Source organism: Anolis sagrei, chromosome 5, assembly GCF_037176765.1.
Source record: "Anolis sagrei isolate rAnoSag1 chromosome 5, rAnoSag1.mat, whole genome shotgun sequence".
Lineage (NCBI taxonomy): Eukaryota > Metazoa > Chordata > Lepidosauria > Squamata > Dactyloidae > Anolis > Anolis sagrei.
This window is the reverse complement of record NC_090025.1, coordinates 194035156-194062162: the sequence shown is the minus strand read 5'-3', so window position 1 is coordinate 194062162 and position 27007 is coordinate 194035156. Positions and strand designations below refer to the sequence as shown.

Here is a 27007-nt window from a genome sequence, read left to right as displayed (position 1 = left end):
ATAGATTAGGCTCTGTAATAGTTGAAGAGTTTCATTCCTAGGTTCTTGTAGGTTTTTTCGGGCTATATGGCCATGGTCTAGAGGCATTCTCTCCTGACGTTTCGCCTGCATCTATGGCAAGCATCCTCAGAGGTAGTGAGGTCTGTTGGAAATAGGAAAATGGGTTTATATATCTGTGGAATGGCTGGGGTGGGGCAAAGAGCTCTCTGCTGAAGCTAGGTGTGAATGTTTCAGCTGACCACCTTCATTAGCATTTGAAGGCCTGGCTGAGCCTGGGAATATGTTCTGTTGAGAGGTGTTAAGATGTGCCTGGTTGTTTCCTCTCTGCTGTTTTGCTGTTGTAATTTTAGAGTTTTTTTAATACTGGTAGCCAGATTTTGTTCATTTTCATGGTTTCCTCCTTTCTGTTGAAATTGTCCACATGCTTGTGGATTTCAATGGCTTCTCTGTGTAGCCTGACATGGTGGTTGTTGGAGTGGTCCAGCATTTCTGTGTTCTCAATGTTACTAAAATGATCAAGGGCCTGGAGAACAAGCCCTATGAGGAGCGGCTTAGGGAACTGGGCATGTTTAGCCTGAAGAAGAGAAGGCTGAGAGGAGATATGATAGCCATGTATAAATATGTGAGAGGAAGCCACAGGGAGGAGGAGGGAGCAAGCTTGTTTTCTGCTTCCCTGGAGACTAGGACGCGGAACAACGGCTTCAAACTACAAGAGAGGAGATTCCATCTGAACATGAGGAAGAACTTCCTGACTGTGAGAGCCGTTCAGCAGTGGAACTCTCTGCCCCGGAGTGTGGTGGAGGCTCCTTCTTTGGAAGCTTTTAAGCAGAGGCTGGATGGCCATCTGTCAGGGGTGATTTGAATGCAATATTCCTGCTTCTTGGCAGAATGGGGTTGGACTGGATGGCCCAGGAGGTCTCTTCCAACTCTTTGATTCTATGATTCTATGAATGTTTCAACTGATCACCTTCTTTGCATTTGAAGGCCTGGCTGAGCCTGGGAAAATGTTCTGTTGAGAGGTGTTAATCTGTGCCTGGTTGTTTCCTCTCTGCTGTTTTGCTGTTGTAATTTTAGAGTTTTTTAATACTGGTAGCCAGATTTTGTTCATTTTCATGGTCTCTTCCTTTCTGTTGAAATTGTCCACATGCTTGTGGATTTCAATGGCTTCTCTGTGTAGTCTGACATGGTGGTTGTTGGAGTTTCATTCCTGTTGCTATTACAGCAAGAGCCGTGTAACTGCTGAGCCCATAGCCAGGGTTTCAGTTACTCATGAAAACAGTCGCTCTAGGACATTTGTTAGGATTCTATGGTAAACTTCCCTTCAGAACTTACTAGAAGCTACTCCTGAAACTTCTTGCTGTTGATACCAAACAGGAGGAGTTAAAGAGGTCTTTGTTCAAAGGGCTGAACCAAATATTTGGGTTTCTGTAGCACCTTCTGAACTCAAAATTGGATTCTGGTCCAAAATTTTCTGATTGGTTAATATGAATTCAAGGTTTATGTGGATGTGTCTTAATTGGTAGATTGATTTTTGTGGTTTTGGGCCTTCAGTAGTACTCTGTTCTCTGCATTTCTTCCAATCCCCTGGCCCTATACTACGCTGTTTTGCACTATCCCATACTTTTTATAGCCTGTTCATGCCCATTTTAGTATTTTTGGCTATTGGTTTTTGGTTGTGTACTGTCTTGTTGAATTTTAAGGGATGCTGTTTTTATACCTCTATGTTTTATTTAACTGTGTTTTATCTGCATCAATAGGAGCATAGTGTCTAGATCTAAGGAAGTAATGCTACCCCTCTATTCTGCTTTGGTTAGACCACATCTGGAATATTGTGTCCAATTCTGGGCACCACAATTCAAGAGAGATATTGACAAGCTGGAATGTGTCCAGAGGAGGGCGACTAAAATGATCAAGGGTCTGGAGAACAAGCCCTATGAGGAGCGGCTTAGGGAACTGGGCATGTTTAGCCTGAAGAAGAGAAGGCTGAGAGGAGATATGATAGCCATGTATAAATATGTGAGAGGAAGCCACAGGGAGGAGGGAGCAAGCTTGTTTTCTGCTTCCTTGGAGACTAGGACGCAATGGAACAATGGCTTCAAACTACAAGAGAGGAGATTCCATCTGAACATTAGGAAGAACTTCCTGACTGTGAGAGCTGTTCAGCAGTGGAACTCTCTGCCCCGGAGTGTGGTGGAGGCTCCTTCTTTGGAAGCTTTTAAGCAGAGACTGGATGGCCATTTGTCAGGGGTGATTTGAATGCAATATTCCTGCTTTTTGGCAGAATGGGGTTGGACTGAATGGCCCATGAGGTCTCTTCCAACTCTTTGATTCTATGATTCTATGATTCTATGATTGTTATGTTTTGCTATGTTTTATTTTCATTGTATTTTGTTTTTAATGGATTGTTTGGCTTTATGTTTTTTGCCTTATGTGTTGTGGACATTTTGTCCCATGTGTAAGCCGCCCCGAGTTCCTTCGTGGAGATGGAGGCGGGATATGAAAAAGAAGTTGTTATTATTATTATTATTATTATTATTATTATTCGAAACACAACAAGATAAGTCCACAACAAACACTCTGCTGGCTGTTGCATTGGATCACACGTCGGACCCTTCCCAAGTGCCTAGGACTATTATTATTATTATTATTATTATTATTATTATTACATTAATCATTTTACTCTATTATTATTACAGTTATTATTTTATTCTTTATTCTTGTTATTATTACATTTAATATTTCATTATTCCTGTCATTATTATGTTTCCATTATTTTACTTTATTATTATTATTATATTTAGTATTTTACTCTATTATTATTATTGTTATTATATTAATCATTTTACTCTATCATTATTACATTTATTATTTTATTCTTTATTATTGTTATGATTACATTTATTATTTTACTCTATTATTCCTGTTATTATTACATTTCCTTTTTATATAAATAAAATGTAATGTTCGTTTGCGAGATTAACATAACTCAAAAACAACTGGGCATATCGACACCAAATTTGGACACAAGACACCTAACAACCCAATGTATGTCCTTCACTCAAAAAAAAAAATATGATTTTGCCATTTGGGTGTTGTAGTTGCTGGGATTTATAGTTCACCTACAATCATAAAGCATTCTGAACCCCACCAACGATGGAATTGAACCAAACTTGGCACACAGTTCTCCCATGACCAATGGAAAATACTGGAATGGTTGGGTGGGCAGTGTCCTTTGGTTTTGGAGTTGTAGTTCACCTACATCCAGAGATCACTGTGGACTCAAACAATGATGGATCTGGACCAAACTCTACACGAATACTCAATATGCCCAAATGTGAACACTGGTGGAGTCTGGGAAAAATAGAATCTTGACATTTGGGAGTTGTAGTTGCTGGGATTTATAGTTCACCTACAATCACAGACCATTCTGAACCTCACCAACGATGGAATTGACCCAAACTTGGCACACAGTTCTCCCATGACCAACAGAAAATACTGGAAGGGTTTGGTGGGCAGTGTCCTTTGGTTTTGGAGTTGTAGTTCACCTACATCCAGAGATCACTGTGGACTCAAACAATGATGGATCTGGCCCAAACTCTACACGAATACTCAATATGCCCAAATGTGAACACTGGTGGAGTTTGGGGAAAATAGAATCTTGACATTTGGGAGTTGTAGTTGCTGGGATTTATAGTTCACCTACAATCACATAGCATTCTGAACCCCACCAATGATAGAATTAGGTCAAACCTCCCACACAGAACCCCCATGTGGGCCACAGCAACGTGTGGCAAGGGACGGCTAGTTATTAAAGTAATTTCTGATATATGTTTTATGTAAGGCAATACAAGAAAGCAAGCATGAGCTAACTTCAGTCCAAGGCAGTCTTAAGGGAAGCATGAGCAAACCTCAGCCCAAAACAACTGGAGGGCCAAAGTTTACACATGCTGCCCTTAGGAAAAGCCTATCAGAGATTTTTCTGGAGTGTAAAGGTCTCCCAGTGGGTTTTCATGGCCAAGAAAGGATTCAAACCCTGGTCTTCAAAGTCGCAGTCCAACACTGAAACCTCTACACACCATGCTGACGTTTAATCCCAATCTTCCTTTAAATCTAACCTGTTTTATGTAGATATTAGCATAGCCTACAACAGGCCTGGGCAAACTTCAACCCTCCTCCAGGTGTTTTGGACTTTACCTCCCACAATTCCTAACAGCCAGTAGGCTGTTAGGAATTGTGGGAGTTGAAGTCCAAAACACCTGGAAGAGGGATAAAGTTTGCCCAGGCCTGGGTCAATGCATTTGTTTTAGATTTAAGTTTTGTAAGATGTAGGACTTTTAGTATTACGTACTATGAAATTCTGCTTTCTTGTATTGCCTTAGTTTTGTATTTTTTTTTCTTTAAAAATAAATATTGGAAAAAAGGAATCCTGTTACTGAGTGTTTGGGAAAACCACTCTAAAATAGCAGAGCATCCAAAGACTCAAACAGGAGTCAAATGTTGAGCATTCAGCCCAAGAGTTAGCAGAGCGTGAAGTGCCGTTGGTTGTGGCTGTAAATAAATTCAGAGCTTAGGAGGCAAACATGCAGAGTCCAAACTTCAAAACAATGACAAAAGTTTATTTACAATAATAAAAAAATATCTGTTTCTTAATAATCAAGAATTGGGTCTGAGCTATTTATTTATTTATTTCGGGTACTTTTACCCCGCCCTTCTCAACCCCCGAGGGAGGACTCAGGGCGGCTTACAAAAGGCACAATTCGATGCCTATACAAAATTACACATAATGTACAAAACCATAGTTAAAACAATTATCACAGTTAAAACAATCAAAACAATCAATATACTTCACATCATATAAAAACTATTCACATGCTCAGCGTTCGTCTTTCAGAGTTCCAAATTCCATTCCATTAGTCATTTCCTGGCCATTTTAAAGTCCAGCCAGTTTAAAGTCCTTTCTTTATCTGCCCGATTGTCCGAATACCTGGTCCCAAATCCATGTTTTCAGTTTTTTTCCTGAAGGAAAGGAGTGATGTTTCTGATCTAATTTCCCCGGGCAGCAAATTCCACAGGTGGGGGGCCACCACCGAGGAGGCCCTGCTCCTCGTCCCCGCCAACCTCACTTGTGATAGAGGCGGGGTTGAGAGCAGGGCCTCCCCAGAGGATCTTAGACTCCGGGGTGGGACGTAAAGGGAGATCCGTTCGGATAGATACACTGGGCCGGAACCGTATAGGATTTTGTAGGTCAAAACCAGCACTTTGAATTGTGCTCAGAACTGGATTGGCAGCCAGTGGAGCTGACACAACAGGGGGGTGGTTTGCTCCCTGTATGACGCTCCGGCGAGCAATCTGGCTGCCTCCCTCTGGACTAGTTGGAGTTTCTGAACAGTCTTCAAAGGCAACCCCACGTAGAGTGCGTTGCAGTAATCTAATCGGGATGTAACAAGAGCGTGGACCACCGTGGCCAAATCTGACTTCCCAAGGTACGGGCACAGCTGGCGCACAAGTTTTAATTGTGCAAAAGCTCTCCCGGCCACCGCCGAAACCTGGGATTCCAGGCTCAGCGATGAGTCCAGGATCACACCCAAGCTGCGAACCTGCGTCTTCAGGGGGAGTGTAATCCCGTCTAACACAGGCTGTAACCCTATGCCCTCTTTGGCCTTACGACTGACCAGTAGGACCTCTGTCTTGTCTGGATTCAATTTCAATTTGTTAGCTCTCACCCAGTCCGACTCTAACACCCCTCTCTTCTAAGGTTTCAAAGAGGGAAACACTCTTATCACTACATCTCTCCTGACACACAAGCAGAGAGAGATCTCAAAGCACACAGCACATACTCTCCATACTAACGTGTAAGAAGGCAGAAGTCAGATTCAAAAAGCTTGTAGTAGAAAAGGACCCATTTAAACAACCAGTCAGAATGAGAGCAGAAAGAGGGATGAGAGAAGAAAAATACATTCCCAACTGTCATCGAGGAGACATGGGGAAAGGGAAACCCTTAGTCTAAACCAGTGGTTCTCAACCTGTGGGTCCCCAGATGTTTTGGCCTACAACTCCCAGAAATCCCAGCTAGTTTAACAGTTGTTATAGCAGAGTTTCTCAACCTGGGGGTCAGGACCCCGGGGGGGGGGGGGTCATGAGAGGGTGTCAGAGGGGTCACCAAAAACCATCAGAAAACATAGTATTTTCTGTTGGTTATCTGGGTTCTGTGTGGAAAGTTAGGTCCAATTCTATTGTTGGTAGGGTTCAGAATGCTCTTTGATTGTAGATGAACTATAAATGGCAGCAACTACCACTCCCAAATGTCAAGGTCTGTTTTCCCCAAACTCCGCCAGTGTTCACATTTGGGCATATTGAGTATTTGTGCCAAGTTTGGTCCACATCTATCATTGTTTGAGTCCGCAGTGCTCTCTGGATGTAAGTGAACTACAACTCCAAAACTCAAGGGCAATGCCCACCAAACCCCTCCAGTATTTTCTGTTGGTGATGGGATTTCTGTGTGCCAAGATTGGTTCAGTTCCATTATTGGTGGAGTTCAGAATGCTCTTTGATTGTAGAAAAACTATACATCCCAGTAAATACAGCTCTCAAATGACAAAATGGATTCTCCCCTATGAACCATCAAGGTTACTAAGATCTTCCGAAGGGGCCCTGCTCTCGGTCCCACCACCTTCGCAATCGCGTTTGGTGGGAACGAGGGACAGGGCCTTTTCGGTGGTGGCCCCTCGGCTTTGAAATTCCCTCCCACCAGAGATTAGATCTGTTCCCTCCCTCCTGACCTTTAGAAAACTAATAAAAACCTGGCTTTGGAATATGGCATTTGAAGATTGAGTCAATAACCCTTGTCCACATGGAAGGATGGCGATGAATTGTGACTGTATTGATGACTTGGCTTGTGTAATGTGATGATGATGTTTTTTATTGTACTTATATTTTAATGTATAATGATGATGCATTGTGTTGTTTTGTATATTACTGTATATGAACACATGTTGTGAACCGGCCTGAGTCCCTCCTCGGAGGTGAGAAGACCGGTATATAAAACTTATAAACAAATAAACAAACAAACAAATAAATAAATCCAATCCCTCTCTCTCCCAAATCCCACCAGTATTCAAATTTGGTCATATTGGGTATTTGTGCCAAATTTGGTCTAGTGAATGAAAATACATCTTGCATACCAGATAGTTGCATTACGATTCACAACAGTAGCAAACTTACAGTCACCACAACATGAGGGGGTCACCACAACATGAGGAACTGTATTAAGGGGTCATGGCATTGGGAAGGTTGAGAACCACTGTGTTAGTGTTTCTGGGAGTTGAAGGCCAAAACATCTGGTGACCTACAAGTTGAGAACCACCGGTCTATGCTAAGCTAACTAAACTGTTCCTCATTGAGGACTTGGGACTTGGGCAATGTGGGGTTGAATTCCAACACTGAGACACCCTCCTTTTCTCTTGAACAGTCACAAGGCGAAGTGCCCAGCGTCGTCTAGAGGAGACCACCTTAGAAGCCCAGAAGGAGGAGGGCGACGAGAACGACCCTGAGAAAGCAGCGGCTGGGAATGTTGATCCCTCCGGGAACAAAAAGGGATGCGACTCCCATGCTTTGAACCTGTTGGCTGATCTTGCTCTGAGTTCCTGTAATTCTCCCCTGATCAGTAACAGCAGCCAGTCCTCTTTGCCCGACAGCCCCTTGCATGAATGCCACAATCCGCAAAGAGGGGAAGTGTTGAACGACTCACTGGATGAAGAATACGACAGAGACACAGAGACACTACAAGGTGGTTCCCTTTCTGGCAGAGCTCGTCAGCACTTCGTTTCGTCTCCTGGGGAAGTTGGGCTGAGCCCGGAATTGCCTTCGAGCTCTCAGGAGGAAACCTATGCCAGAAAAAAGGGGAATGCGAAATCTGCAAAGTCCTGCACATCAGGAGAGACTTCGGACTCGAGTGTCCAGTCTTTGATTTCCAGTGAACACTCGTACGCCTCTCCATCTTATTCAAAGAGAAGAGCACTAGGTTATCCAAATTCAAAGAATGGTGAGAAGTATGTGAAATACGGGCCTCTTCCTGGGAAAGTGTTACCTTTCCGGCATCAGCAGAACATTTGCCATCAGCAGAAGAGGATGATGGACAGTGTGCACTTTTCCCGCTCAGCCATCATGGCTGCAAGGTTAAAGGAAGACTTCGCCAAGTACCACAATGTGACTTTTCGCGACAGAACTGTGAAAGTGACCTTTCAGTGGGAGGCCAATTACCATTTTGGTTTGGATAGCAAATATACCAACAATTCCTTAGAGAAAACCATTGTTCGAGCTGTGCATGGGTAAGTAATTCTCAGGTTTGGGCTACTTTTCAGATCGTTGATCATTTTGGTTACCATCATAGAATCATTGAATCCTAAAGTTGGAAGAGACCTTGTGGGTCATTCAGTCCAATCTCATTCTGTCAAGAAGCAGGAAAATCACATTCAAAGCACCCCTGACAGATGGCCATCCAGCCTCTGCTTAAAAGCCTCCAAAGAAGGAGCATCTACCACATTTTGGGCCAGAGAGTTCTACTGTTGAACAGCTCTCACAGTCAGGAAGTTCTTCCTAATGTTCAGGTGGAATTTCCTTTTCCTGTAGTTGGAAGTCATTGTTCCACGTTCAGTCTCCAGGGCAACAGAAAACAAGCTTACTCCCTCCTCCCTATGACTCCCCCTCACATATTTATATAGAACCACAGAATCATAGAGTTGGAAGGGACCTCATGGGCCATCCCGTCCAATTTCATTCTGCCAAGAAGCAGGAAAATCACATTCAAAGCACTCCCGACAGATGGCCATCCAACCTGTACTTAAAAGCCTCCAAAGAAGGAGGCATTTTGGGGCAGAGAGTTCTACTGCTGAACAGCTCTTGCAGTGAGGAAGTTCTTCCTAATGTTCAGGTGGAATTTCCTTTTCCTGTAGTTTAAAGTCATTGTTCCACGTCCAGTCTCCAGGGCAGCAGAAAACAAGCTTATTCCCTCCTCCCTATGACTCCCCCTCACATATTTATATATAGTTATCATGTCTCCTCTCACCCTTCTCTTCTTCAGGCTAAACATGCCCAGCTCTCGAAGCCGCTCCTCATAGGGCTTGTTCTCCAGACCCTTGATCATTTTAGACGCCCTCCTCTAGACACATTTGAGCTTGTCAGGTTTTTCTGGAACTCTGGTGCCAGAACTGAACATGAGGTTAATCCAGGTCAGGTTTGACCAAAGCAGAATAGAGTGAGACTAGGACTAGAACTCCACTTGATCCAGACATTAGGCTCTTTTTGATGCAGCTAGAATCACACTGGCTTCCTTGGCTGCCGCATCACACTCTTGATTTTTCTTCAGGTAAAGAAGTAGTCCAGGAATACCTGGCTGCTCTAACTGAGTCTCCAGGGCCAAATGAACTACATCCAAGAGTATTGAAGGAACTAGCAGAGGTTATTTCAGAACCACTGGCAATAATCCTTGAGAATTCTTGGAGAACAGGAGAAGTCTCAGCAGACTTGAGGAGGGCAAAGGTTGTCCCTGTCTTCAAAAAAAGAGGATCCAAACAATGACCTGTGTCCAATCAGCCTGATATCAATACCAGGAGCAGATCCTTAAGGAGAGGCAGTCTGCAATCACTTAGAAAGGAAGGCTGTAAATACTAGAAGCATGGATTTCTCAAAAACAAGTCATGCCAGACTCATCTCTTTTTTCAATAGAGTTACAAGCTTGGTAGATGCAAGAAATGCTATGAAAGGAGCATACCTTGATTTCAGTAAAACCTTCAACAAACGCCCCCTTGACCTTCTTGCAAGTAAACTAGTCAAATGTGGGCTAGGCAAGGCTACTATTAGGTGAATCTGTAATTGGTTAAATGACCGAACCCAAAGGATGGTTTCATTACATCCTGGAAAGAAGTGACCAGTGGAGTGCCGGAGGGTTAGGTCCTGGGCCCAGTTCTGTCCAACATCTTTATTAATGACCTAGATGAAGGTTTAGAGGGCATACTGATCAAGATTGCAAATGAGAAGGGATAGCTAATACTCCAAAAGATAGGATCAGAATTCAAAATGATCTCAACAGATTAGAGAGCTGGGCCAAAACAAACAAAATGAATTAGGCAGGAAAAAATGAAATGCAAAGACACAAGATGTGTGATGCCTGGTGTGACAAAAGTCTGTGTGAAAAGGGACCTAAGAGCCTTAGTAGGCCAAAAGCTGAATATGCGTCAAGAGTCGAATCCAAAGGTCTTTTAGCACCTTAGAGATCAACGTTTGTAGCATGAGACACCAATGCGATGCAGCAGGACAGGTAGATCATCTCAGTTTAAGAAATGGTGGCCTTGATTTTGCAAGACCTGATGAAGATTATTGATGAGTGGGGTTTGAGGGCTGTCATTCATAGTGGTTATTCATAGGGGTGCCATAAGTTGAAGCAAGTCAGCCTTATGTGTTGCGGGGGTATCCCCGATTTCCAGGATTCCAAGAGATCAGTGAAGAAGGAAGAGACAGAGACAGCTTTTGCAAGTTCACAGAATTTAATGCTTACCCCGGGTAAGGGCGCCCCAGCTTCTCAAAATGGCTGATGTGGCACAGAGCACTACCCCAAAGCATCCAGTATTTATAGGCAGAATTACCTAGTTCGCACATGTGCATAACTCTCTTGACATTTACACAATCTAATCAATATCAGTTTGTCCTCAAGGAATCGTGGCCAAGAACATTTGTTGGCAAGATACTATAATTTCCACTGCTCCCCTTTCATCAGCTGACCAGCCACGTTCCTAGATGAATTACGTAAAAGTGAATCTTAACTTCATATATCTCTTCACACATATATGACTCCATATATCTTCATATATGTATCTTTAACTTATTCAAAGCAAGCATTTCCCTTATTAATTCTTCTGTAATTACTTTCACATTATTTTCCTATATTCTTACTTATGTAGGATTGTTCATAGGACTGAATTACCTGCTATTTACATCAGATGGAGGATAGTTGGCGCTGTTATACCATATCTTCAGATGTTCGTTTTGGATCAATAATTATCGATTTACTTTTAGAGCCAATTCTCTGACCTTCCACATTTAGCACATAGCCGTCCTTCTATTTGTTTACTTAAGATATGGCTTCTCCTGCCTTGTCCCAGTCCTGTTCCATCTGTTAGTTTCCCTTCCACCAGAATTCTACCCCTAAACCTTAAGAAAGCCTTTAAGGTAAGACTTCCTCATTAATTTCATTAGTTTCTAATTACTTTTCTTCCTAATGACTGCCACAATGTAACAAGAATTGTAGAGTTGGAAAGGATCCTGGGGTGAATTCCTTGTCATTGTCCTACCTGTAGAAGTTATATATAGAGAAATTTGCATCTGCACTACTTGGATAGCTTGAGTTTGAAATTGGATGGTTGTTGTTGCCATTTCTGCTTTATGGCAAGATTTATGCAAACCTTCTATGTAGTTTTCATGGCAAGTTTTGTTCAGAAGTACTATACAATTGCCTTCATCTTTGGCTGCGATTAAGCTCCCCTTAGGCTCAGATTGACTTACTCAGGAGCCTCTCAGGAGGATTGTAGGACTGAGCAGGGATTTAGGTCCTGATCTGCCTGAATCCTAGTCAACCCTTAGACCACTGTAGCATACCAACTTCTCTTCATTTTTATGACCTAGGAAATGGTGAGGTACGTACATACAGAAGATACTTACTGAGAAATGCAGGGCCCAAGAGTCATAGTCCTTTATAAACAGAGACATATTTTGTGCCCTTTCTCTAGGCCCTGGGACGTCAGCCAGTCCAATGACATAGAAGAAATGAAGCTGATCCTGCACATGTGGGTGGCTCTGTTTTACAGCAAGCCCTTCAAATACCCGACTGTAAGGAAAGTGGTTGAGCACAACAACCCGGCCAAATACATATCACTGAACAGTGTTATAGACCCTATGGAGCTCATTGACGATTTGGAGGGTGCTTGCAGCTTGAAGAGATGCCCCGCTGATTCTCTTTCCGAGGCGAACCCACGGATGCCGAGACAAGTTCAAGAGAGAGCGGTTTCTTCCACTGTCAAACCCCTCTCATGTAATGAACTGTCTTCGACAAATCATGTCGAGGATGAGTTTCCCGCTGCTGATCCCACGGAACCCCACAGTCGTCCTTCAGAGATCCAAAGCAATGCCAGAACCTCTAAGGATACAGTTTCTCCCTTGGATAAGGTAAGGATTGGGTAGTCATTCCCTGCCCCAACTGTCATGTTTATGGGAAAGGAGGCTATTGAGTCCCAGAAGTTATAGGTGGTCAGTAAAACAGTGCAGCAGACTTTATGCCATATAGGAGAAAAGGCATCAGAGCTATGTCTCTTATATTTATTTCTTTACTAGCTGTCCCCTGCCATGCGTTGCTGTGGCCCAGTCTGTTGATCTGGAAAATAAAGTAATGAGAAAGTGTTGGTTTCTAATATATGTAATTTCTTTATGCTTGTGGGTAAACAGTATTTGATTATGTTTTCTTGCCCTGGTGAAAGGAGTTGGACTGGGTGGCCTTAAGTATTTTCTATTGGTCATAGGGGTTCTGTGTGATAGGTTTGTCCCAATTCTGTTGTTAGTGGGGTTCAGAATGCTCTGATTGTAGGTGAACTATAAATTCCAGTAACTACAACTCCCAAATGTCAAGGTCTATTTCCCCCAAACACCATCTGTGTTTACATTTGGGCATATGGAATATTCATGCCAAGTTTGGTCCAGATCCACCATTGTTTGAGTCCACAGTGCTCTCTAGATGTAGCTGTACTACAACTCCCAAACTCAAGGTCAATGCCCACCAAGCCCTTTTAGTGTTTTCTGGTGGTCACGTTTGGTTCAATTCCATCATTAGTGGAGCTCAGAATGCTCTTTGATTGTTGGTGAACTATAAATCCCAGCAACTACAACTCCCAAATGACAAAATCAATTTTTTTGAGCGATGGTCACCCCTTGGATTAGTAGGTGTCTTGTGGCCAAATTTGGCGGCAATTCATCCAGTGGTTTTTGAGTTATGTTAATCCCACAAACTAACATTACATTTTTATTTATATAGATTGAAATATTTATACCAGTTTCAAACAATTAGAAAAAATTTAGAAGTCTTAAATCTCATCCAAAAGACTGGCAACAGGAAGCACTTCGGATTTCAGATTGTTTCTGATTTTGGAATATCTGTACAGTGGGCCCTTGGTATTGCATAGGGTTTGATTATAGGACTCCTTATGGTTAGCAAAACCCATGGATGCTCAAGTCCCATTGAATACAATAATGTGATAATTCCCCTCCTGCGTGGGAAATTCAGGGCTATAAATCAGAAGCAGGAGCAGTCACATTTTGCTGGTAACAACGATGTTTCCATACCAATTGAATTGTTTTGTGTCTGGTGCTAAGGACTTAGTGATCATTGCCCGTTGTCTGATGGAAGACTGCTGTTTCTTGTGGGACTTTGTAAGAGGCTTTAATTTGTGTCTACATTAAGACTTCCTTGCTTTCTTTTGCATTTTTCAACTGCATTTGCTTAGCCTTTGTGTTTGCTGAAGTAAAGCATTTTTCTTTTACTTTCAACATTGCATTAAGGCGGTTCTTGAAGGGCAACTCAGGACAGGAAGAGATTGAACTGCTTCCTTGCTTCACAAAAATTCATGTGAAACATTTGTGCTGGGTTTTGTGCTTATTTGCTAGGGTAGTTTGTAGATTTGAAACTCTGTAGGGATTTTGTCTGTGTCTACTTTGCTGTCACTGAGGGTGTGAAATTTAAATATTATGTGTGTTTCCTCTCCCAGGTGACTGATGGGGAGCCTGGAGGAGAGTCGCAGCTGATTCGTACCATCCCTCTTGAAAGCCCACATGGGAATTTATCACGCGAAGCCAGCAATGGTGGATTTGAGCCTAGAGAATTGGGAGCAGGTGCAGAAGCAGAACTGGGCAACGTGGTTGGCTCAGGTGAAGTTTCACAAAGTGATTCTGCTCCTGCAGTTGCCAAACTCCCAGAAAATTCAGGAGCCAAACAGAATTCAGAACCTTCAGCGGAGAGTCAGGAAATAAGCAACGCTACTCCTGCAGAAGAGAAGAATGGGAGCCACCCGACCGGTGGAATTGGGTTGCTGCATCCTGCTGAAGAAGCCTGGCAAGAGGAGGATGGCCCCCCAAGGGGAGTAGCGGTAGAGTCACAGGATCTCCCCATGGATGAAGAAGAGGGAGGTGAAGAGAGCATGGACTGGGAGTCCATTGATCTGGCTCTTTCAGATAGCAATGATGCAGATGAGGAATCCCGAAATGTGGATCTGGATCAAGAGGGTGATGAACTTCTTGAGGAAAATGGTGTGAAAGAAGAGGAAGAAACAGGCATTATGCATTGCATGGCGTCTCCTGCTGATAGTCTTTTCACTTCTGTAACATCATCAGTGCCTGAATTGTCCCAAGCCAGGCAGACAGAATTATTGACTGATTCTCAGACTGAAAAAGAACCCCAGGACTTGAAAGCAGGCAGTCAGGAGTTTGAAGATGAAAGGGGTTGTGCTAAAGACGACAATCTTGGGACCCCATCTCCAATTCAGGAAGTCACACCTGATGATACAATGGAGCAGAAGACTGTTGACGTATCTGAAGATATCAAGTCCATCCTTTATGAGTTGATAGATACTGTGAGTGCCATGAATGTAGAGAGTGGAGAAACGTCTCCTCAAGAGCCCTCAGGCTCAAACTGGATGAGTTCTGTAACTCTGGAGTGTGTGACGCCTCCTGACAGTGATGAGGAGAGCACTATAGCTAACCGGCTTGCCCATACTGACCAAAACTGGAAGATTACTGAAGGTGTAGAGCAACGTAGCACCTTGGCTCCCCAGGAGAGAGCTACTTCACAAGGGCAAGAACTGAATCATTCAGTATTGCATGGAAACATAAGGTGTGGCCAGATGTTTGAAGGAGAGACTCTTCCAGAGAGTGAGCCTGCTTCCCCTGCTCTTGGTGTCCTTCCAAGTTCTTCTGGCACAGATTGGTCAGTAACAAGGACTACAAGGCTATTGTGCGAAACCCCAATGGTCAGAACATCCACACCGAAAGAGGATGTTCTATCTGTTTCCATGTTGTGCGAAAGTGAAGTAAGACAACTCAGCCATGAAGCATCCATGTCTGGAGGGGAAGACCAGACAGGTTTAGAAATCCTGTCGTGTGTCCCAGCAGAACATCAGACTGAGTATTCATCGAAAGAAGGGGAGGAAGACACAAGAGGTGACCTAGCTGATTCGGAAGATGTACAGCTTGGAAGTGCAAAACCAAGTTTGGAGGAGTCTGAACATGCTCTCCATGAAGTCAGAACAGAATATGTGGGAAGTCCAGAAGGTGCCCTGTTTGGTGAAAAGGCACAGTTGCCTTCCAGAGCTTCAGATATGAATAAGAGCGTGGAAGATGACTCTGTCGCAATGGATGAGGACCAAGAAGACGTTGGTTCATATCACAGTAATAAGGCTGGTGGTTCTTGTTATACTAGATCCACCAGTGGACCAGAAATGGTGGTAGCTAGTGATGTTCTTGACTTGAGCCCCATCAGGACTCAGAGTGACAGGATGCACCAGAAAAACACAGAGAGATCATCAGCTCTTGAGCCTGATGCTATGGAACATGGTCGGCCTCATGCGTCTAAAAAAGCTGATAGGGCTCTCAGTACCAACAATGAGTCAGTTCCCCCAAAGCAATATGTGAACTTTTCAGTCACCAAGAAGCACAAAGAGAAAACAAGGTTTATTCACTCTTCCAAGAGGCGTGAAAGTTTCATGGGAGATCTGGGATTAATGAACTCTTTGAGTAGGACATGGAGAACATGGAGCGATCCCATCCAAGACACTCTAGACATGGAATGTTTGCGTTTCCATGATAAGGTAAAGCAGATCCTTAGGAAACCTCAACCACCTACCTCCGCTGATAGCTTGTCGCCGCCAGTTGCAGCAGAAACGTTGTTAAGAAAGGTACCTGGAACCCCTCCTTTGAACCCCCCTCCCAGAAGCAGAAGTCCCCTTCTGATCACTGTAGTGAACCCAAGCGTGGTATACGGTCCCCTATACTGGCTCCCGAGAAGAAGCCGACACAGAGACGCCTTTGAGCCCCCTCCCCGCACATCTGCACACGATTCGCTTAGCAAAGCTGCTAGATTCAAAGGTCAACGCCAAGGGTCATGTGCTCCCTTTCACCTCAATCAACTGAACTACAGGAATAAGCTAAAAGATTCCCGAGGAGATATCTCGGTTATTATGGACGAGTTTGCAGAGTTCAGCCAGGTGATGACGCAAGACAGCAGGCCAACTAGTAGTAAAGGCCAAGAACCACAAACTACCTCAGAAGATGCTCCAGAGAAAAGAGGGACCTCATTGCCCCCGCGGACAGTGTCCTACGAGCACCTCTTCGACGAACTGTGCAACACACTGCATTTCAGACTCAAAAATGTTGCCCAAGAGGCGTGCAAAAAAACATACGCGTTCTACCTGATGGAAACGGAGGACGGGCCTTTCTTTGGGAGAGTAAAGGTACGTGGTTTTTCTACAGGGTACGACTGAATTTCAATCCTTGCTTGGCCTAGTGCAGATGTAGCTGTAGTTCCCCACAAACTGTCATTTGGGAATCAGAAGGCAGCTTCTGAACTGGTTGCTAACTTTCTCATTCATGGAGTTACAGCTTCCTCCTTTAATTAATTTAATTTATTTATTTACTGCATTTATATACCGCTTTTCTCACCCCAAGGGAGACTTTAACTGTGTGTCAGTGTTAGGTGAGGAATGCAGTCAGCCCGCCACATTTTTGGGTTTATCTTTTGCAGATTTCATTATTCAGATTGGATTAATGTAGCCTCTGTAGGAATCGCTAGGCGCACTCGTTCTCAGTTATCTCAGTATTGGGATGACACAACACGACTCTTGAAGTACAGAAGTGAATGGAGTGCCATCAGCAGGGTTCCGTCCTGGGCCCAGTCCTGTTCAACATCTTTATTAATGACTTAGATGAAGGGCTAGAAGGCATGATCATCAAGTTTGCAAACAGGACCAAATTGGGAGGGATAGCTAGTACTCCAGAGGACAGGAGCAGAATTGACAGATTAGAGAGATGGGCCAAAACTAACAAAATGAAGTTCAGCAGTTACAAATGTAAGAGTGTCAGCTCACAGCAGCCAGGTTCAATGATGACACAAGACCTCCTTCCATTATCAACAAAGAACTTTACTGGTAGATGCATAGACATAGGAAAAGCCGAGATTGTCCAGCCACGGCTGCCAACCCCTTATATACACGCCCAATCATTTGAAGTGTAGATTCCCGCCGAACCCAAAATCCCGCGTAAAGCTTCCCACCACCAGGCAACTGCCTCCCCCCAAGGTCACCAGCTGTACGGTCCTTATCATAGAATCAAAGAGTTGGAAGAGACCTCATGGGCCATCCAGTCCAACTTTCTGCCAAGAAGCAGGAATATTGCATTCAAATCACCCCTGACAGATGGCCATCCAGCCTCTGTTTAAAAGCTTCCAAAGAAGGAGCCTCCACCACACTCCAGGGCAGAGAGTTCCACTGCTGAATGGCTCTCACAGTCAGGAAGTTCTTCCTCAAGTTCAGATGGAATCTCCTCTCTTGTAGTTTGAAGCCATTGTTCCGCGTCCTAGTCTCCAAGGAAGCAGAAAACAAGCTTGCTCCCTCCTCCTCCCTGTGGCTTCCTCTCACATATTTATACATGGCTATCATATCTCCTCTCAGCCTTCACTTCTTCAGGCTAAACATGCCCAGCTCCTTAAGCCGCTCCTCATAGGGCTTGTTCTCCAGACCCTCGATCATTTTAGTCGCCCTCCTCTGGACACATTCCAGCTTGTCAATATCTCTCTTGAATTGTGGTGAGAATTATGGGAGGAGGAAGTAGGAACAATGATAACGGAAAAAGAATGGGAAGAGATATGGAAAGCAAGACACTTAAAAAACATGTCAGTTAGAATAAAAGAAAATTATTATAAACTAATTTGGAAATGGTATTTAACACCGAGAAGGTTAAACATTATAAATAAGAACAATCATGAAAAACGTTGGCGAGGATGCCAAAAATTTGGAACCTACATGCATATGTGGTGGGACTGCAAATATGTAAAAGATTTTTGGGAATTGTTTATAACAGAAATAGAAAATATTATGGATATAAACATTAGGAGGAATCCAGTAGAAATATTACTTTTAATTAAAAAAGAGGATGGGAAAGATAAGAGGGGGAAAAATTAATAGACATGCTATTAACAGCAACTAGACTATTAATTGCAAAATATTGGAAAGGGGCAATTTTATTTATTTATTTATTTATTTATTTATTTATTTATTTATCGTGTCAGGGCAACCAGTCGATTATATTACATTTCTAACATAACAAAGCAAACAAACAGACAAAATACAAATTTGTGAGTTTGGTAGTTGATTAAATGTCCTTTGAGCAGTATCTGGCCACTTGGAGTGCTTCTGGTGTTGCTGCAAGGAGGTCCTCCATGGTGCATGTGGCAGGGCTCAGGTTGCATTGCAGCAGATGGTCAGTGGTTTGCTCCTCTCCACACTCGCATGTCGAGGATTCCACTTTGTGGCCCCATTTCTGAAGGTTGGCTCTGCATCTCGTGGTGCCAGAGCGCAGTCTGTTCAGCGCCTTCCAAGTCGCCCAGTCCTCTGTGTGCCCAGGGGGGAGTCTCTCATTTGGTATCAGCCATTGATTGAGGTTTATTTATTTATTTATTTACTTTGCTTCTATACCGCTGTTCTCAGCCCGGGGGCGACTCACAGCGGTGTACAACATAGGAAGAACAAAATTCAAGACACAGTATAAAAACAATTCACAATCCAGCATTATACAAAAACATCGTCATTACTGGGGTTGAGCCTGCCACTTTTGGACTCTCGCTTGCTGAGTTGTTCCAGCAAGTGTCTCTGTAGATCTTAGAAAACTATTTCTAGATTTAAGTCGTTGGCGTGCTGGCTGATACCCAAACAGCTGGAGATGTCTCTGCCTTGGTCCTTTCACTATTGGCTGCTACTTCCCAGCGGATGTCAGGTGGTGCAAGGGGCAATGAAAATACAGATTAATGAATGGTATGAAGAAGTCTGGAAAATGGCACTGAACAATAAGCTAACATCAAATTTAAAAGTAAAGAAGGGAGTATGTTAAAAATGACTTTGAAAGTATCTCGAGAAAATTTCTAGGAAAATTATTGGTAAAAGAAGATGGGAATTTACCTCCAAATGAAGAACGGTTTTTTTGGTGGGGCTTCAGGAAAAGAGATGGCTCTGGAGAAGGGGAGCAAAAGGGTGAATGTAAATAAAAGAGAGGGAAATGTATAGTATATGTCTATATAACTGTATTTTCTTAAATAAAAATTTTGAAAAAGAGAGAGAGAGATAATCATAGAAAGAAAAAGAAATAATGAGACCTGGAAGTTGAGATTTGGAGCCTCGTGGAAAAGTGTACAGCAGTAGTCTGTGAGCAAAAGGATTGATAAAACATTGGAGTGAAATGGCTTCATGTAGTACCACAAGGGCACTTAAATTCCGCCCTTTCCATCCTTCCTTCCCTGTGGATTTATCAAGAAAAGAATTCAGGCTTCCGTGATGGCTGACTGAAGTCCTTCAGCAAAGGAGCTGTAGGGCTGTATGTTCCTCGGCCAAGCTGTGGGCTGTATATCTCCCCGGCCAAGCCGTAGAAGACAAAGCTTTCTACAGGAGCTCTTGGTATTATGTCCTGCATGGAAAGCTTCTCTGTGTGGACTGACCCAAAAAGGCTCCTATTCCCTCCAAAACCCCAAAAAGGGGCAGGACCAGGGAACCTAACTATAATTGACAGGTGGCTTGCCCTATGATTGCAGCCAAAAGGAGCCACCTACCTGCAGAGTCCCTGAAACTTAGGACTACAACAAACATTCAATGCAAAGCAAACAAAATTGGAGCTCCTGGTACAGTTGTACCTGCACAGTTTCCCATTGATAAATTTCTGTCTTGTGAAGCTAAAAAGGTTGGTGTCGAAGAGAAATTCTGCTTCCGTGATGGATTCTTTTTAAAATTAAAATTAACAACTTGCATTTCAGAATTTGCTGAAAAAAGGGGGCCATACAGAAATGGACCCTCTGCTTTTCTGTAAGGTGAACCACATGGAAACAGAGCGGCTGATGGTCATCATTAGGAACGAGGACATCTTTCAACACATACATAAGGTATGTCGCAACACATCGTTCATACAAGATTGCAGGCATGGATCAACTTCGGCCCTCCAGGTGTTTTGGACTTCAACTCCCACAATTTCTATTAGGAATTGTGGGAGTTGAAGTCCAAGACACCTGGAGGGTTGGCTGAAGTTGGCTCATGCCTGGTACAAGAAGTAGCGCAGTGGTTCTCAACCTGTGGGTCCCCAGATGTTTTGGCCTTCAACTCCCAGAAATCCTAACAGCTGGTAAACTGGCTGGGATTTTTAGGAGTTGTAGGCCAAAACACTTGGGGACCCACAGGTTGAGAACCACTGAAGTAGCACTAGATAGGTAAAGCGTGGGACACGATTAGGATCTGTTAATGACCTGTTTTGGGGTTTTGGGCAGATTCCTTGCTTGCTGAGGCTGAAGCGCTTTCCCAACGTGATGTTTGTGGGCATCGACAGGCCAGAGGACCTCCTGGACCAGACCTACCAGGAGCTCTTCCACAGCGGAGGCTTTGTGGTGTCTGACGACAAAGTGCTGGAGACCATGACCATCGGTGAGTGGAAGCCCAGGTGTAGTTGGTAGCTGGGAGGGCCTTCATACAGTTAAACCTTGTGTGCCAGCTGTGCCCATGCCTTGAAAAGCCCAATCTGGCCATGGAAGTACACACCTTAGTCACATCCAGACTAAACTGTAAAGCCCTCTACGTGGGGCTGCCCCAGAAGAGCATCTGGAGACCAACTGGTACAAAATGTGAGTTATATTAATTGTACTGTTTTATTTGCTTGCTGTTTTGTTTTTACTGATGTGTTGTTGGGCTTGGCCTCAAGTAAGCTGCCCCAAGTCCCCTTGGGGAGATGGTGGCAGGGTATAAATAAATAAATAAATAAATTAAATAATTATTATTATATTATAAAAGTCAGCAGCTAGACTGCTAATGGGGTCAGGATACAGGGAAAGAACTACTCCACTCTTGAAGCAGGTACACTGGCTCCCAGCTTGTTTCCGGGCACAATGCAAGGTGCTGGCCTTAGCCTATAAAGCCCTCAACAGTTCCGGCCCAGCCTGCTTGAGGAACTGCCACTCCTACCACTCCACACGAGTCCTGAGATCAACAGGAGAGCATTTGGTGGGAATGAGAGAGGGGGCCTTCTTCGTGGTGGCCCCGCTCTGGAGTTTCCTTCTCAAAGAGGTGTGCGATCGGCCAACTTCTTTGCTGGCCTGTTGCTCTCAAGTTAAAACCTTTTTATGGAACCAGGCTTTTCCTGAAGATCAACAATAGGCATTAGCCAGATAGATATAGGCCATTGTGTATTCTTGAAATGCTATTTCGGATCGGCAATATTGTAACACGGGCTAAAGGAAATGGAGTTTTTAGGACCCTAAAACAACTCTTTTAATGGACAGCCTTAATGGTCTAGGGGTCAGGGAAATTTTAAATGATATAATGTTTTAATTACTTAATTATTAAATTTGGCTTATGTAATGTGTATTTCTGTTTACTTTACTTATATGATTTTTCGTTGTACTTTTATGTTATGTAATTTTGTTGTTTTTAATCATTGTACCTTGTGGTGGCGTTGCGGGTTAAACCACTGAACTTGCTGACCAAAAGGTTGGTGGTTTGAATCTGGGGAGTGGGGTGAGCTCCTGCTGTTAACCCCAGCTTCTGCCAACCTAGCAGTTCAAAAAACATGCAAATGTGTTCGTTTGTTTTTTCGTGTCAGGAGCGACTTGAGAAACTGCAAGTTGCTTCTGGTGTGAGAGAAGAGTGCCAACCCCCAGAGTTGGACACAACTAGACTTAATGCCAAGGGGAAAACCTTTACTATCCTAACAATTGTACGTCACTTTGAATCCCACCCAAGCGAGAAAAGAGACATAAAATAAATAAATAAATAATAAAATAATAACAAGAATGGATACGAAATCAAGCTACAGTTCTCACATTCATCCATTTGATAAGTCAACCCATTGATTAGTTTTACTAACATTTCTACCTGACCAATTATTTGGGATACTTTCAGTCTTAACCAAGTAGGCCTGTCCTCATAGAGTGCGTAGTCAGGTCTTCCTAGCTGAAAGCCAGCTTAGAGCTCGCAAACTTCACTGCCTTCACCTTTGTTTTGTGCTGCTGTTTCCCTCCCACAGGAGACCTGAAGGAGATGGTCAAAACCTTAGAGAAGCTGAATGGATACGGGAGGTGGAGGTGGCTCCTCCACTACAAAGAGATCAAGAAGCTCAGAGAGGATGCGAGGTGAGTGTAATCGCCTGCAGCTCTTGACAATTCATCAAATCCTACAGTTGGCAAAGACCACCATCCAGTCCAACTCCCTTTTTGCCAGGCAGGAAGACACAATCCAAGCATGTTTGACAGATGGCCATCCATCCTACAGGCTGTTAGGAATTGTGGGAGTTGAAGTCCAAAACACCAGGAGGAGGGCTGCCTGTCTATAACCTTCTGGGCATTTCATTTTAAGAAGGGTATATATAGATAGGCTGGAATGGGCTCAGGTGTCCACAAAAAAATCAAACCAAGCAAATTTGGAGAGATAACTGCATTCATAAATCTCTATTATATTCTGTCAAATCTATATCCAAATAAATGAGTTGCATGTACAGAGTATCAACTTGTATGTTGACAGCGGTATCGAAATTTGGTTGCTGTACATAGTGGAAATGCAGAAGAAATTACTGAAAATGTTTAGGTGGAAAATGTAAAAAGGAGCAAAAACTATTAAGGGAGTAAAGTAGAGTTTCGCTTATCTGACACTCTTATCCGACGCCCCCCTTTTCCTCCAGCATTCTCCCTTCAATTAAAGGAGTGCTCCCCAACTCTCTTCTCAACTCTGTCCAGAGGAGGGTGACTAAAATGATCAAGGGTCTCAAAAACAAGCCCTATGAGGAGCGGCTTAAAGAGCTGAGCATGTTTAGCCTGAAGAAGAGAAGGCTGAGAGGAGACACGATAGCCATGTATAAATATGTGAGAGGAAGTCACAGGGAGGAGGGAGCAAGCTTGTTTTCTGCTGCCCTGGAGACTAGGATGTGGAACAATGGCTTCAAACTACAAGAGAGGAGATTCCATCTGAACATGAGGAAGAACTTATTGACTGTGAGAGCCGTTCAGCAGTGGAACTCTCTGCCCCGGAGTGTGGTGGAGGCTCCTTCTTTGGAAGCTTTTAAACAGAGGCTGGATGGCCATCTGTCAGGGGTGATTGAATGCAATATTCCTGCTTCTTGGCAGAATGGAGTTGGACTGGATGGCCCAAGAGATCTCTTCCAACTCTAGGATTCTATGATTCAAAGGCAAGAGGAGGAGGGAGGAAAGAGGGAAAAGAGACAGGACTGGAAGCGGAAGCGTCCTCCCTCCTTCCCTCTCCAATATTTTCGTTTATCTGACGTTCTGCCGGCCCAGATAAGCGAGACTCTGCTGTAATACATAATGAGTGCTGTAGCTGTGTATTCCTGCATAACAGGGGGAACAGACTAGATGCCCCTTGCAGCCCCTTCCAACTCTAGAAGTTTTATGATTCTAAGAAAACCTTTCTGCCGCCACAACCTGAACAAAGTTTTTTTTCTGGAAGGTCACACCCAGGTGGTGTTATTGGGGGACACCTGTTCAACCCCACAACCATTGTCTTGTGGGGTTCCTCAGGGTTCAGTATTGTCTCCCATGTTGTTCAACATCTACATGAAGCCGCTGGGGAGATCATCCAGAGTTTTGGAGTAAGGTGTCACCTGTACGCAGATGAAGTCCAACTCTGTCACTCCTTCCCACCTGCTACTAAGCAGGCTGTTCCAGTCCTGACCCGGTGCTTGGCTGCTGTACAATCTGGATGAGGGCAAACAAATTGAAACTGAATCCAGACAAGACAGAGTTGCTGAATGGGGTCACACTCCCCATGAAGACGCAGGTTTGCAGCTTGGGAGTGATCCTGGACTCATCGCTGAGCCTGGAACCCCAGGTTTCAGCGGTGACCAGGGGAGCATTTGCACAGTTAAAACTTGAGCGCCAGCTGCGTCCGTACCTTGGGAAATCTGACTTGGCCACGGTGGTTCACGCTCTGGTTACATCACTTGTAGACTGCTGTAACGCGCTCTACGTGGGGTTGCCTTTGAAGACTGTACGGAAGCTTCAAATGGTCCAATGGTCAGCAGCCAGGTTACTAATGGGAGCGGCGCTCAGGGAGCATACAACTCAACTGTTGCGCCAGCTCCACTGGCTGCCGGTTTGCAACCGGGCACAATTCAAATCCCAGTCAATTTACCAGCTGTTAGGATTTCTGGGAGTTGAAGGCAAAAAGATCTGGGGACCCCAGGTTGAGAACCACTGCCCTAAACGGTTCTGGCCCAACTTACCTGTCTGAACGCATCTCCTCGCCACTGAGAAGGCCCTCTCCCTTGTCCCCACCAATTGCACCTGCAAAGGAGGTGGGAGCACGAGCAGGACTTTAAGATCATCTGGGGAGGCCCTGCTCTTGGTCCCACCTGCATTACAAGTACATTTGGCGGGGACGAGAGACAAGGCCTTCTCAGTGGTGGCCCCTCAGCTGTGGAACGCCCTTCCTACAGATATTAGGTCGCCCCCCTCCCTGTTGACATTTCGGAGGAAAGTGAAGACCTGGTTGTTCGAGCAGGCATTTGAATAGGCAGTGTAATGAACATAGGAATATGGAACAAATGGATGATGAGACTGGATTTTGATTTTAACTATGAGATGCTAATGAGATGTTTTATTGATTTATATTGACTGTTTATTATGCTACTGTTTTAATTGTTCTTAGCTGTTTTATGATGTTTTTGAGCATTGAATTTTGCTATTGTTAACCGCTCTGAGTCGCCCCAAGGGCTGAGAAGGGCGGTATACAAATATAGTAAATAAATAATAAATAATTTTTATTGTCATTGCTTTTACAGTTTTTAAATGTATGAGAGACAGGGGATGAGAGACAGGGCCTTCTCAGTGGTGGCCCCTCAACTGTGGAACGCCCTTCCTACAGATATTAGATTTTTTTTTTGGCTTTTAACCAATGTATGTATTTTTATATGGCATCTAATTGTGCCAATTTGTACGCCACCCCGAATTACCCAAGTTGATTTCTCCAGTGACTCTGATGGAAGGGGAATTGAGAAAGAGGGAGCTGTTGTCCAGAAAAAAGGGAAACTTACCATTTTGGGGGCAACCTTTTCCTGCGTTTGTGCCCCACAGGGAGGACCCTGCTGCCCTCGCCAAGGAGTCGCTCCTGAAGTCCTACCAGGGAGCAAACATCACCGAAGCGCTTCACTACCATCAGTGTGACAAGGCGGCCTCGAGAGCTGAGCATCTGAGCTGCTTGTTGAACTTGCAGGTCCAGCACAACAGCCAGAGGTTTGCTGTGTTCCTCACAGGTAAGAAAAACCCAATTCTTCATAGTGTCTACACCAGGCTTGAGCAAACTTGGGCCTTCCTCCAGGTGTTTTGGACTGCAACTCCCACAATTCCTAACAGCCGGTAGGCTGTTAGGAATTGTGGGAGTTGAAGTCCAAAACACCTGGAGGAAGGCCCAAGTTTGCCTATTGCCTGGTCTAAGAAGAATGTCATACTTATGTGGACACACACACAAATAACACTTTTCCTCTCCTCTCAATCCCTTTCAGAAAGGTCTGGCGCCAGCCGGGAAGCTTTGGAAAACAAAGGGATCCTGGTGCTGGATGTACATACTTTCGTTGCAGCGGCAGAAGAAATGGCGGCACCCTTTAGAAGCAGCAGCTATTGGTAAGGAAAAAAAGGGGAAACTCCAAGGTCTGATGAGATTTGCATATCTACAGCAACACTACTAGCTTGCAGACCATTCATAGAATCAAAGAGTTGGAAGAGACCTCGTGGGCCACCCAGTCCAACTCCATTCTGCCAAGAAGCAGGAATATTGCATTCAAAGCACCCCTGACAGATGGCCATCCAGTCTCTGTTTAAAAGCCTCCAAAGAAGGAGCCTCCGCCACACTCTGGGGCAGAGAGTTCCACTGCTGAACAGCTCTGAGTCAGGAAGTTCTAATGTCCAGATGGAATCTTCTTTCTTGTAGTTTGTATTATTGTTTATATGTGATTTATAGTAATTGTATTGTTTTTGTTTATTGCTTTCTTGTTTTATTGACCTGTTGCTGGGCTTGGCCTCATGTAAGCCGCTCTGAGTCCCTTGGAGAGATGGTGGTGGGGTATAAATAAAGTTCTTTTATTATTATTATTATTATTTCATTGTTCCGTTGCATCCTAGTCTCCAGGGCAGCAGAAAACAAGCTTGCTCCTTCCTCCCTATGATTTCCCCTCACATATTTATCCCTGGCCCTCATCATGTCTCCTCTCAGCCTTCTCTTCTTCAGGCTAAACATGCCCAGCTCTTTAAGCCACTCCTCATAGGGTGTCGCAACTCCAGGGTAGTTTTCACCTTGCTCAAGACACTACCACACACCAAGGCTGTAGGTTTTGTAGCTTATTGAGAAAAAGCAAAATCAAAACAGAGAAGTAAAGATGCAAAAGTTCAATAGTCAAAACAGTGTCTTAAATGCAAAGGCAAAGTTCCCAAGATCCAAAGGCAAATAACATGAAGCATAATCCCTTAGCAATGGTCAAACAAGAGTCCGTGGTAGACAGGTAAAATCAGGATCAAAATCCAAGTCTCAAAGAAGCCAGAAGCGTTCCGCAAAAGCCAAGGTAATTCCACAGAAGTTAACAGGGAAAGAGCAACATTGGACTGACAGAAAATGTCTGTCGGTTACATCATTAAATAAGGTTCCCTGACATGAAAGCATTGCATTGACCTTTT

At 44.0% G+C, this 27007-nt stretch overlaps 1 protein-coding gene across 2 annotated transcripts in view; it reads left to right on the top strand.

Moving 5' to 3' along the window:
- The window catches only part of TASOR2 (transcription activation suppressor family member 2), an 82248-nt gene that overhangs the window by 46920 nt on the left and 8321 nt on the right, over positions 1–27007 (top strand). Inside the window, exons 11-18 of one of the 2 annotated variants that reach the window (XM_067469351.1) lie at positions 7469–8327; positions 11781–12216; positions 13806–16541; positions 20105–20230; positions 20609–20762; positions 22357–22462; positions 25415–25593; positions 25843–25960. In XM_067469351.1, coding sequence (XP_067325452.1) covers positions 7469–8327; positions 11781–12216; positions 13806–16541; positions 20105–20230; positions 20609–20762; positions 22357–22462; positions 25415–25593; positions 25843–25960 — 4714 coding nt within the window. Of the gene's footprint in view, positions 1–7468; positions 8328–11780; positions 12217–13805; positions 16542–20104; positions 20231–20608; positions 20763–22356; positions 22463–25414; positions 25594–25842; positions 25965–27007 lie in introns of those variants that run through there. The other variant, XM_067469350.1, reaches the window with a different exon arrangement.